The sequence below is a fragment of the Neoarius graeffei genome, chromosome 11 (assembly GCF_027579695.1).
Source record: "Neoarius graeffei isolate fNeoGra1 chromosome 11, fNeoGra1.pri, whole genome shotgun sequence".
Lineage (NCBI taxonomy): Eukaryota > Metazoa > Chordata > Actinopteri > Siluriformes > Ariidae > Neoarius > Neoarius graeffei.
This window is the reverse complement of record NC_083579.1, coordinates 47,718,199-47,732,089: the sequence shown is the minus strand read 5'-3', so window position 1 is coordinate 47,732,089 and position 13,891 is coordinate 47,718,199. Positions and strand designations below refer to the sequence as shown.

The 13,891-nt window shown below is 43.2% G+C and overlaps 1 protein-coding gene across 1 annotated transcript in view; it reads right to left on the bottom strand.

Moving 5' to 3' along the window:
- The window catches only part of ivd (isovaleryl-CoA dehydrogenase), a 34,991-nt gene extending 21,929 nt beyond the window's left edge, over window positions 1-13,062 (bottom strand). The window contains exon 1 of the mRNA XM_060934054.1: window positions 12,830-13,062. Coding sequence (XP_060790037.1) covers window positions 12,830-12,958 — 129 coding nt within the window. The 5' untranslated portion in view covers window positions 12,959-13,062. The remainder of the gene's footprint in view (window positions 1-12,829) is intronic.
- Between the last annotated feature and the right edge of the window lie 829 nt (window positions 13,063-13,891).

Sequence of the window (13,891 nt, the reverse complement as noted above, 5' to 3'; positions counted from 1 at the left end):
AATATGCTTTTGCTGTGATACCTTTTTTACAATATATACACAGCTTGAGTTAAAATAAGGGGCCACATGTCTTGATGTCCTCAGAAACTCCTGGATTTTAGCAAATAAGATTCAGCTTTTTCTATATACAAAAATATCTAGATTTTATAATCCATTACTGACTACAAATGAGTTTTCAACCTAACAACCACATTAGAAAAGATGATAAAGCTAAAAAAAAAACTTATTTCAAGACCTACCTTACTTCTATTTAATAACTGAAAGGTAATCAAATGTAAAAAAATAAAAAATAAAAAGTTTATTAAAGCAGATATTTGTGATGAATAATTTCAATTCTAGAAGAAAGCACATCGCATTTGCGCATCACACAATATCAGATGACAATTTAAATCACCAATAAATGTTTTGATTTCACTTATTACTACATAGCACAAAAATCAGAAAAGTGATTAGTCTCATCGGCGTGACTTAAGTCCCTTCTTCCCGCTGGAGCCGTACTTGATAGTCTTTGAACAGCAATCACAATACGCAACTCCCGGGACGTTCGGTTTTCTCAGCCATATTCCCCATTTGTCACCGTTTTTGTCACACTTGCTTAACCATTCCCATCTCCATTTATTTCTAGACGTCTTTTCTAATTCTTTTGTATTGGAGCCTTCCGATAAAAACTTCATTTTGACATATTTTGATCAGCAACCAGAAGCAAAGCACGTGGATCTGTCGCAAGGGAGGGAAGTGAAATAAGGCTTATTATAAAAGCTGAAGTTTCATTGGACGGCAGTTAACAATGAGCTAATCAAAAGCGCCGTTCTAACTTGCACCAAAAGAAACGGCGACTCATGGGAATAGCTGTGTTGATTTGGTCGAACAACGTGCTACGTGCGTGAAACAGGATATCACACATGCATAACAATGGGATAGTCAGAACCGCTCGTCGGTGAGCGGCGTATAAATTGAATGAGGTTTGTGGCGAAGACGAGATGAAAAGATTTGTCTCGTGCAGAGACTGTACCGCGGTAACCCGGTAATACACTGAGAGTGAGACAGTGAGAGGGCCACCCCTATACCCCCCCCCCGAAAATCTCAACGGATTTACACGATTTGGAAAAATTACTTTTGCAGAACCGAAAAAAACAAAACAAAAACGGAGCTTCCGGCACATGCCGGAAAACTTGCACCCATGTATTTAGGCATCTGTATTACTTTAATCTACTCATGGAACAAACAAATTACTGCCATGTTTTAAAGAATAAGAAGACCTTAAAGACGTTTAGAGTTGGGAATGTGTTTTCACTTCGATTATCAGCATCACAGAGATCAGTCTCTGTCTCATCACCTGAAGTAAAGGTCACTTGCGGCAATTCATCAAGAGCCTCAGTGATGTCCCTTCACTCTTGTGTTCTCTCAATTTCATGGCATTAATGAATTTTATTAGGTCATTTAAACAACTTTGTCCACCATCACCTGTACAGAGTGTGTAAGCAGTTCTCTCTGCTTTGATTACAGTGCAATGGTACAGGAGCACTGTACGATGTTCACAACCAGTTTCTGATTAGGTGCATTCCCATTTCACTAATTAACTATCCAAAAACCATTAAACTGATATGAAACAATCATCCATCTTTAAGGCAGACATGAATGACTTACTGGAGCGTTTTTTTAAACTTAGCTTGCTACCCAAGCTATGTTGCCAGAAAACGGAAAGTAACCTAATTAAAAAAAAAAAAAACAATATCTGACAGGTTGTTACAGGGCACCTCGTATTTATTTAGGTGTCTAAACGGGTGTTCACACGGCACATATTTGCATCGATGCTGCACCGATGTATTTTGTTGCGATATATCTTACACCGGTGTAAATTTTATGGAGCATTCACACATCACAAACCTGCTTACTAGAGAGAAGCGTGTTAGCACCGGTGCAGCCCCACTTGCGTTCACACGGCAGTTTTTGCGACCGTGCTATACAATAGTAATAATGCGGAAATGAAATATGCGCATGCGTGAAAATGTACTTCCTTTTCCCGGTTGTCATGGCATCACCAAGCGCCGGGAAAACAATGTGGATGAAGACACCAGTGTTGCCAGATACTGCTGACGTTTTCCAGCCCAAAATATGTTCAAATCCGCCAAAATGCACTTAAAACCACCCAATCTAGCAACACTGGAAGACACGCAGTTCTGTTGTTGTTGATATTTGCCATTTTGGAAGCGCAAAATACCAGGATGCAAATTATGCAATGCCCGTATGTACGTAATTAACTCTCCTCACACGTAGCGAGTCTACCCCTGTAGCGTTCAGACGTCCCATTTTATATCGGTGCTGCCCCGCAAACTAGCATTTACTCCGGAGTAAATTTCTTAAACCACCTCCCGAGCAGGGTTAGATTTGCACCGGTTTAAGCAGCTTTCAGGGGCTACACCGGTATAACTTTGTACCATGTGAACGCTCTACCGGGGCAGCCCCGGTGCTACACCGGAGTAAAAGTTGCCGTGTGAACATCCCTCAAATGTCCAAACGTTTGTGGACATCTGACCACCACACTCCCAGTACAGGCATTTAGTATGTTGCTCTGGATAAGAGCATCTGCAACATACCCAGAGCAGACTGGGGAGCAGTTTGGGGGTGGGTGGGGGTGTTAGGTGCCTTGATCAAGAGCACTTCAGCCATTCGTGCTGGTCCAGGGAATCGAACCAGTGACCTTTTGCTCCCAAAGCTGCTTCTCTAACCATTATGGCACAGCTTCCCTCATATGTTTCCCCCTTCCTCATACTGTTGGCACAAAGCTGGAAGCACACAAGCGTGTGGGATGTCTCTGTATGGTCTCGTGTTGCAAGTTCTCTTCACTGGAACGGACTTCCCTTACTGAACACATTTAGGATGAACTCAAACTAATCTGATAGTGTCTGATCTCACTAATGCTTTTGTGGCTGAATGAGATGATCCATAATCATAAGCCTTTTCTTACAAAGCCCCATAGTTATGGAACAGCCTTCCAAGTAGTGTTTGGGATTCAGACAGTCTCAGCATTTAAGTCTAGGCTGAAAACACATCAGTTTAGTCAAGCCTTTTGTTAATGGTGTTTATGAGGTAAAGGTGTAGATCTGGAGGGTCCTCAGACATAGTGACTACGTTTACATGCACATCCAAATCGAGCTGCTGTCGGTAATCGAGCTGAAGGTCCCAGCAGGGTGCCAGAGAAATCCAATCGTACATGCACACAACTGAAATCGGGCTATTGTGTGAGGTGCATTGTGCACCCGAGCCACAGGTGGCGCAATACGCCCCATCGTGTTGGTACACTTCTGGTTGTCGTCATGAAGAGCTATTCAAGAGTGTAAACAAAGTTATCAGTTCTGTGTTCTCCATTGCGCGTTTTTCTCCCGTCCATGAATTTTAATATATTCAGCTCCTTAAGCTGAATGAGCATGAACTCTGTCTCCTCATTGCTCCAGAAGTGCACGTTTCTGCTTGCCTGTGGCAGTGGGGGCGTGGTCAAGCGCCGGTCTGTGACAGGAGGGCGGAGCCAGGGAAGGTGAGTGGCAGAATCACTATACCTGACGGTAATTAACCTGTGTTTGTGTGTCTTCCCAGTAACCGCGCCCTATTTAAGGAGGCAGAGGGAGAGCAGAGGGGACAGCTCACCCCGGGACTAGAACACAGCGCGCGCGTGTGTGTTTTTCTCTCAAGAATAAAAGTAGGCTGTTAAACTGAAAAGTCTGACAATAAAAAGCCTATTAGTACCAGAAGCTTTGTCCTGCCGTCCTCTGTGCTCCACCCACACTTCAGAGAGCTCTACATCGCCATTTTCTCTTCTTCGTTTGTTCCTCCTGACCTCTTCTGCTGCTCGCTACTACTGTCGTCATGCCGACCGAGGCTGTTGTGTTTCCCGCTTGTGGTCTCGTCACTCGTCACTTCCGGAAGTAGCTCGACAACTAGCTCGATAGGGTATACATGCACAAAGTAGCTCGGCAGAAATCGCATAAACTAGGTCGTGTAGCTCGATTCCGAGAAATCAAGTTCGGTTCAATTTCAGCCGAATTAAGGTGTATACATGGCATTTTGAACTTCGATTTCAGTTGAGCAACGGCAGAAATTCGATTCTCTCTATGTGCATGTAAACGTAGTGAGTGTGTTTTGGTAAACTGGGATGTATGGATGCTGTCAATCCCCCACTCGCTTGCTCACTCGAGTTTGTTGACGGTGTAGTGGCTGGCTGCTTTATGTCCCAGGGCTCTCTCATGCCTGTGTGACCTTCTGGCTCTCCCCTTTTAGTTATGCTGTCATAGTTAGTTTTGCCAGAGTCCCTGCTTGTACTCAGTGCAATTGAGGCATTTCACCTGACGTCACAGGGTCACGTGACGCCCCGGTGTCCGCCATTTGAACGCCAAGCTACATACTAACGCTGCAGACAGAGAGGGAGAACCAGCTTGAAAAAAAACGTGTTACAGACACCTAGAATAGATTAATTTGTCAGTAAGCACTCTATAAATAACCATGGTGTTTGCTTGTTGTGCTGTGGGCTGCCACAACAGACAGGGACAGCATGCAGGACGCTCCTTTTACCGGTTTCTAGTGATGGGAATTTCGGCTCTTTTTCGGGAGCCGGCTCTTTTGGCTCTTCTTACTATAAGGAGCCGGCTCTTTCGACTCCCAAACGGCTCCTGAGATTTTATTTTTGATTTAATTGCTGCAATTAACTAGTTAATTAATTACATTATTATTTATATTTTATCAATAGGATGTTTTCCATTTTATTTAGTTTTTGTAGCCATTGTAAAGCTTTGTAAAGTATAGCAGTGTAACAATGTTCTAGCTATAGAAATAAAACTTACCAATTAATAAATTATTTTCTCACAAACAATGCAAAACTGTGTTAGGCAGCTGGGCCATAGAAGGCTCACGCTGCACGCTGCATGCTGCACGCTACACGCGTGTAAAGAAAAGTGGACAAACGTAGCATGACTTGCTCTGGGCCATAGAACGGCGTTCACGTTGCACGCTGCACACTTCACGCGTGAAGCGAGAAATGAACATGCACACTTTTTTCTAGGCGTGAAGATGGAAATTCCAGTCAATGCATGCGGTCACCGCCGCGCCAGCCAATCAGAACGGGTCTAGGGAGATAACTCTATGCTTTCAGGGGAAAACTTCAGAAAAAATATAATTGAATGGTATAATTGAAAAATAGTTCTTCATCGGGATTGTCAAGCAGATTATAGAATGTTCGGTGAAATTCACCACGGGTTTCTCTCAGAAGGAAGTGTTCTCGGCTCCAAATTCTGTTCCTTTTTCTCTTCCTCTGTCTCAGTAAAAGCAGAATGAGGCAATCGTCGTCATCCGAAGAGTCCATATTGTTGGTTACTCGGTCAAAGTAGAACAGACGCAACACGTGAACATCCAAGCATGAAGTTTAATGGCCCAGGGTCCGGTTCTTCACGTGAACGTGTAGCGTGTAGCGTGCAGCATGCAGCGTGAACCTTCTATGGCCCAGCTGCCTTATATTACCACTATAAAATACACAGCTGATTTTCCCCTCCTCAGGTGCCTCACAGACTCCTCTCCCCTGCGCTCCACAGCTTTAAGCATTACACCAATTTTCGTATTTTCGCAGCTGTGAATGACATCAACCCCCCCAACCAAAAAAAGTAGGCGTACGCCATGCTACTTTTTTTCCTTTGAATGGTAATAGACAACACAAAGACGCAATCGGACAGCAACTTTTTTTGTGAAAGTCTCTCTCTCTGAGGCACCTAAGGACAAAAAACTAATTCGGCTCCCCAACTCGGCTCCCACCGAAGAGCCGGCTCCCGTCGTTCACTTCAAAGAGCCGGCTCTTTGAACCGGATCGTTCGCAACCGACACATCACTACCGGTTTCCTACTGACCCAGACAAGAGGGCCAAATGGATTGCAGCTGTGAAGAGACAGGATTGGAAGCCAACAGAGTACTCCAGACTTTGCAGTGATCATTTCATTTCAGGTTAGTTTATCAGTTAACGCAATTTTGATAAAATATATAGCAAAAAGTAAATGGGTCAGTGTTTGTTAACCCATCTGAGCAGTGAAACAAGGCAGTGTTAATTTGTCTAGGGTTGCATGTAGCAGACATCAGACATAAAACGCAATAACAAAGGCTAGAAAGAAACGGGACACGGAAATAAATAAACAGGGCTCCATACCAAGTCTGGGTACAGTGTTTGTGATAAAAGACAGATCCAATTTAACACGAATCACAGCTTACTTTCTTGTTAAAATGTGCAAAGGTCTCCACCATCTCATACCGCCTTGCACTGAAGGACTTAAGCGTGCCGTCCAAAAATGGCTGCGTCACGTGACTTGGTCACATGGGTGAAATACCTCAATATGTATACTGCTCCTACTTATTCAGGTGACATTGGGCATACTTAACAACCTGTGCTTTCTCTCCTCCCCCAATCTGTCCCTCTGACTTGCATGTCAATCCTGAGATCGAGATGCTGACCTCTTCTACTCTTCGGACCTGCCTGATCCATCCTGATGCCCTATGTCTGGTTGGAGTCTCATTGCATCACTCCTGTGGAGGATGGCCCCATATGGACAGTTGAAAGTCGCACTTGGAAGACGCTCTGGACACTTACAGTAATGCTTTTATGGCTGATGACTGCAGTTGTCATGAACAGTTTTGCACTCAAGTTTCCATCAATGAAGAGTTACAACATCAACGAAACTGATTTCATGTTAAAACTGTTAATGTTATAGTCACGTTGTCTGTTGTTGCCCAGATGAGGATGGGTTCCCTTTTGAGTCTGGTTCCTCTCGAGGTTTCTTCCTCATGTCGGCTGAGGGAGTTTTTCCTTGCCACCGTCGCCACAGGCGTGCTCATCGGGGATAGATTAGGGATCAAATTAGGGGTCATCCATAATTTATATCATTATCACAAGTGTACAAACCGTACGTTGGGGGGGGGGGGGGGGGGGGGGGGGGGGGGGGGTGTTGTTTAATGACCAGGCATACACTTTTTTAAAAATGAAAAAATTATGATCCGTCAATGTGCGAATCGGCAGCCGCCATGTTAAAAGTTTCGCGCCACATCAGTGTTGCCAGCTAGCTCTACACACTTACTTTCTTCAATACAACAACAATGGCTGACCCAGATTTTGACCGCATTTACAAATTTGTGAATAGCAGAAATATCGCTATTCACAAGACTCCTTCAAACAAGTACGAGCAGTTTTTAAACGTTTATTGTTTCCTGCATTCATCTGAGAAGCAGCAGGAGGCAGTTAGGGCAGGACAGGCTGCTTGGAAAGAATCAAAAACGAACGTTTCAAAGCAAGCTGAGCTGTGCCGGCAAGCGATCGTCCGGATGGAAAAAAATCAAGTCGACTTTTACAATTCAGGATCATTTCTCTCGTAAAACGGTACGTAGGATATCATATGGGCATTTTGTACTTGCGTCAGCAGTCAGTTAAATTTTATACAGTCAGTCAGCTCCCCTTAAAAAGAGTCCCTAATTTTCAAAAATGAATCGCCTGCTTTCTATGAAAACTTCTGGACCCGTCTTGTGTCTTCTTTTCTTCTCTTGTGAATCTTTGTATTGTCCTGTCATCCGATTTTAATAAAAAAAGTAATACAAGACATGGTTTTATTTTGAATTCCTATTCCACATAGATCCATCATCATTTTTTTTGTCTGCTAATGTACACTTTTTTTGGGGGGGGGGGGTTTGCTCAAAAGTCTACTCTTTGTAGACTCATGATAATGATGAAAATTATGGATGACCCCTTAGCTCATGTTTTAAGTCGTTCAAATTCTGTAAAGCTGCTTTGCGACAATTTATTGTTAAAAGCGCTATGCAAATAAACGACTTAAGTCAATGGGATCATCTATAGGATGTAGCTCTGGGCATATTTGGGTGTTCACAAACTTTTGGCCATATATGGTGTATAAAACTACCACATTTTATGGCCTTTATGCCTAAGCCCTAGAGGAAACAGAGCTCAAAAAGTTTAAAGTCTAGCATAGTTTCAAACAACTAATGCACAAGCATTTGACTCAAAGATAGAAGCATATCTTCAGTCCTAATGATGTAAACCAGGGCTTTTCAAAGTGTGGGGTGCACCTCCCCTAGGGAGCGCAACGTGAGGAAAAATAAACCAGAATAATGCCGCTTTTCCACTAACAACGCGGCTGAGTTGGGCTGAGCCGTGCTGAGTCGAGCTGAGTGGGGCTGTTGGAGTTGCATTTCGACTACAACCGCGCTGAACCGTGCTGGCTGGAAGTGGGTGGACGTCACGTGATGTCGTTAGGCAGCGCAAACAGTGACATCAGTGATCTTTTAAGTGGTAGTCTCAACCCGGATAGTAAACAATAAACATGGAGTCGTTAGTGTTGCTGGTCTTGGTGCTGTGGCTTGTTGTCACCGACAACGCCAACAGATACTGTCAAGAGCGTATAGATGAGGCGAGGCGCATAAGGCTTCAGAAATTCTCGTAATTCTTCTTCTTCCGGGTTTACAGATCCCAGCGTGCTCGCGGGGCATGTGTGGGCATGTGAGGACACGCCTCCTCACCAATCAGTGCACATGGGAGTGTCTCCTCACGCCCCTAGCCCCACTCGGCTCGGTTCGCTTCAGCCCTACTCCAAAACCGTGCGAGTTTTGGGGGCTGAGCAGGGCTGAAGCGAGCTGAGTCGTGCTGCTCTAAGGTAGTCGAAACGCGAGCCGTGTCGGGCTGAAGCGAGCTGAAGTGAGCTAAAAAGGGTAGTGGAAAAGGGCCATAAGTTACTATTGCGGACATTTAGCGAACTTCAGCTAGCCTTTGCCAGAGACAAAATGGATCAATTTTTAGTACCTAAAGCTACAGTGAGTGAGGAGACAGAGTCTGGGCCAAGCAAAAAAAGAAGGAAGTATGACCACGATTATTAACCCCACCGACAGTAGTCGGAGGGGTTATTATTTTCACCTGCGTCAGTCTGTGTGTGTGTGTGTGTGTGTGTGTGTGTGTGTGTGTGTGTGTGTGTATCTGTCTGTGTGTCTGCAAGATATCTCAAGAACCAATGGATCGATTTGGACCAAATTTTGTACATGTGTTGCCAATCACCCAGGAAGGAAACCATTAAATTTTGGAGGTCAAAGGTCAAGGTCATGGCAGAACTTCGAAATTTTCGCTCAATGTATTTTAATAGGGAAAAGGCGGGGTTTGCACTCGTTAGAGTGTCCCTGTCTAGTTTAAAGTTTGGATTTTCATGGACTGGATCTGAAGATGCTACACTGCCACAGTGACTACGTTTACATGCACATCCAAATCGAGCTGAAGGTCCCAGCAGGGTGCCAGAGAAATCCAATCGTACATACACAAAATGAAATCGAGCTATTGTGTGAGGTGCATTGTGCACCCGAGCCACAGGTGGCACTACACGCCCCATCGTGTTGGTACACTTCCGGTTGTCGTCATGAAGAAGAGCTATTCAAGAGTATAAACAAAGTTATCAGCAGTGTTGCCAGATACTGCTGACGTTTTCCAGCCCAAAACATGTTCAAATCCCCCAAAATGCACTTAAAACCGCCCAATCTGGCAACACTGGCAGTTCTGTGTTCACAAGTTCCGTGCTCAAGCTGTTAGGCTTGCTCTAACAGACTGTATGGCTACAAACTGTCCTGCACAGACCACTGTTTTGTAAGACAACTTATTTTGCACAATTGTATATTTTTCTAAAGTCCATTTTTTGCTTACAAAATTTTTTTTTTTTGCTTACAAAAAATATTTTTCTAAAGTCCATTTTTTGCTTACAATTTAACTTGTGTCTTAATAAACACACAAAGTTCAATTGTTTTGTTTTTATTGACATTCTTCAGATGTTGGACATCTATACACACACACACACACACACACACACAAATACAGTGACTGGTTTATGTACACAATTCACAGCTATGCAACAGCTGTACAGATGTATTTGGTGATACAGTAAGTGAGCTAAATTTTAACAGTGCAAACAATGCCACAAAAAGAAAAGATTCATGCCGTTGTCATGCCGACCGAGGCTGTTGTGTTTCCCGCTTGTGGTCTCGTCACTCGTCACTTCCAGAAGGGGCAGTGCTGAAGCAAGTAGCTCGAATACGTAGCTCAATAGGGTTTACATGCACTAAGTAGCTCGGCAGAAATCGCATAATCTAGGTCGTGTAGCTCGATTCCGAGAAATCAAGTTCGGTTCAATTTCAGCCAAATTAAGGTGTATACATGGCATTTTGAACTTCGATTTCAGTCGAGCAACGGCAGAAATTCGATTTTCTCTATGTGCATGTAAACGCACTGAGTGTGTTGTCTGCCAAGAGGTGCTAGCTAACGATGCTATGAGATGTTTAAAATGTGTAAAACTAGGGCTGGGCGATATGAGAAAAAAATTATATCACGATATATTTTTTCAAAATTTTCGATAACGATATACATCACGATATAAATCAAATCACCATTTTTGTATTTTCTTTAATTTTCTGCTCAAAATATGAACATTACAAATTAGTAGTTCCTTCCTAATTAACAAAAATAGCTTAACAAGCCTTCAAGTTTCACAGAACCAAAACAAACTGGATGCACATTCTTTTGTTCTTTTTGTTCAAATGAATAAACTGAAAAATAAAAACTATATACCATTGTTAATCATTTGTGCAAATTCTAGCAGCTTTCAAATAAACATAAAAAGACATATTGACATGTAAACCTTATGCTGCAAGGAGAAAAAAAGTGCAATCCTGTACGTCAGTGTGTTTAAGGTTTTGTGTAACACTTTGTTGTATGTCCGATTTTAAACATCCAAAATACCTCCACACAACCGAAGATCTCTGGCCCTTCTTTTCAACGATGTCCTCCAGGGCAGTGCTCTGACTTTCCTGTTCAGAACTCCGGTCAGTCGGCTTCTCGCTCATTTTTATAATCGCTTTGTTTCACGCTTTGTTGGAGAAATGCCGCGCTCCTGCAAACTTCACCACAGCCATGCTGTGCGTTGCTGCTGTACGTGTGTGTGTTTGTATGTGCACGCAACCTAACTTGACGTGGCTCTCTTCCAACTGATTGGTTACGTGCGGTACTGTTTAGTTATGATTGGCTATTCGCGTGTCTGTCAAAACTTCGGATGAAGTAATTTTATTGAAGGCGTAGGCTTATCGTAGGCATATCATACGTGTCTAATTTCTAATCGTAGAGATTTTATATCGTGAATAACATCGTAATCGTAAAATCGCCCAGCCCTATGTAAAACAAGATGTTTTTTAAAAAAGCACAGATGTTTAAAATGTGTAAAAAAAAAAATGTTTTAAAAAGCACAGATGTTTAAAATGTGTAAAACAAGATGTTTCAAAAAAAGCAGATGTTTAAAATGTGTAAAAAAAAGTTTTAAAAAAAGCACAGATGTTTAAAATGTGCAAAAAAAGATGTTTAAAAAAAGCACAGATGTTTTAAATGTGTAAAAAAGAGGTTTTCAAAAAGCACAGATGTTTAAAATGTGTACAAAAGAGGTTTTAAAAAGCACAGATGTTTAAAATGTGCAAAAAAAGATGTTTTAAAAAAGCACAGATGTTTAAAATGTGTAAAAAAGATGTTTTCAATGTGTAAAAGAAAAAAATTAAAATGTGTACAACAACCATTTTGGGCGGCACGGTGGTGTAGTGGTTAGCAAGAAGGTCCTGGGTTCGAGCCCCGTGGCCGGCGAGGGCCTTTCTGTGTGGAGTTTGCATGTTCTCCCCGTGTCCGCGTGGGTTTCCTCCGGGTGCTCCGGTTTCCCCCACAGTCCAAAGACATGCAGGTTAGGTTAACTGGTGACTCTAAATTGACCGTAGGTGTGAATGTGAGTGTGAATGGTTGTCTGTGTCTGTGTGTCAGCCCTGTGATGACCTGGTGACTTGTCCAGGGTGTACCCCGCCTGTCGCCCATAGTCAGCTGGGATAGGCTCCAGCTTGCCTGCGACCCTGTAGAAGGATAAAGCGGCTAGAGATGATGAGATGAGACAACCATTTTTTAAAATACGAATGGAACATTAAGTATAGCAACAACAATGTTGTACATGTGTATAGTGACAATAAAGGCATTCTATTCTAACAAAAATTGTAAGGGGGGGGCGCTGTTGTTTATTTGCTCTCTGAGGGGGGGCTGACTCTCCCACACTTTGAAACCCCTGGTGTAAACCATGTGTATTTTCATTATGCAGCTAATTTGCCCCTATGCAAATCTATCTGAAGGTTTAAAAAAAAAAGGTTCAGCCAATCAGAAAAGGCGTTCCGACCACGCCCCACCCCCTAGGGAAAATGGCGAACCTGTAGAAACGCATACTTGACGCACACAATAGGGGGCGTCCTATTTTCCTATAATAATTAGTATGGTACAGTGGTTTGGATTTATAGACGTAGACCTCAGTTGTGTCTAAAAGCACCAGTGATGCTCAAGGACATAAACATTAGTATTTGTTCACTGATCTGTAGGAAGTTATTCGTATTTTAGGTGTCTACTTTTTAACGAGTGTTATACAAGGTCAGGAGTGACGTCACATGTTGCTAAAGCTAACCTACCAGTTAACTTACTCAAGGGGTAAATATATTATTACAGTTACTAGCATAATTACTTTGTGCAAAGGTGTTTAAAAAGGAAATAACATGATTAGCTAGCCTCAGAGCGAGTTACTGACACTGAGTGGTGAAGTCTGTAATAAAGACTGTTAGGTCTAATATTTATTATCTTTTGTAATCACTTACTGAGAGACAGTGCAGTTGTTGCACAGCTAACTTCCATTATACCCATCAATATAATGATTGCACTGCTGTAAATAAAATACCGAAATGTTTTTATTTAGTTCACCTGAATCTGTTCATCTGTAAGTCCGTTTACAACATCGTCCACAGGAACAGCACCGGCACATCCCCGCCGCGACACACCAACACCGGCCAACCTCTGTGCGAGCCGCAACACTCCTCTGGCTGCAAACATTTTAATGCCAAAAATACAATATTAATAAGAAAGTAAACAAACAAAAACCGTGTCCGTACAAACACACCGACTACTTATACAACTGCAATCACAAAACGGTCACTTCTTCGGTCAGGCATTATGTGAACACGTGACCCTTCACTGCCATCTACTGGACAGGAGAATTACTTCACCACAGGGCTTTTTGTCATTCCTTCATTCTCTATGCAGTTTATCCGTTATGGGTCGCAAGTGAGGCATGGTGGTCTAGTGGTTAGCACTGTGTGGGAAAACCCACATATCCATCTATCCATTCATTATCTTGCTGTCGCCTCACAGCAAGAAGGTCCGGGTTCAAGCCCAGCAGCCGGCGAGGGCCTTTCTGTGTGGAGTTTGCATGTTCTCCCTGTGTCCGCGTGGGTTTCCTCCGGGTGCTCTGGTTTCCCCCACAGTCCAAAGACATGCAGGTTAGGTTAACTGGTGACTCTAAATTGACTGTGAGTGTGAATGGTTGCTTGTCTCTATGTGTCCACTCTGCGATAACCTGGCGACTTGTCCAGGGTGTACCCCGCCTCTCGCCCATAGTCAGCTGGAATAGGCTCCAGCTTGCCTGCGACCCTGTAGAACAGGATAAGCGGCTACAGATAATGGATGGATGGATGGATGGATGGAGGGATGGATGGAGGGTCGCAAGTGAACTGGAGTCAATCGCAGCTGATATTGGGCGAGAGACGAGGTACACCCTGGACAGGTCGCCAGTCAATCACAGGGCTAACACAGTGAGACAGACAGCCTTACACACTTACATTCACACTGAATGGGCGATTAAGACTAGCCAGCTGCCTGAGCTGGGACAAAACCAGAGCACCTTGAGGAAAACCCACACATCCATCCATCCATCCATCCATCCATAATAATGTGCAATATAAAGTGCAATATAAAGCACCTTGAGGA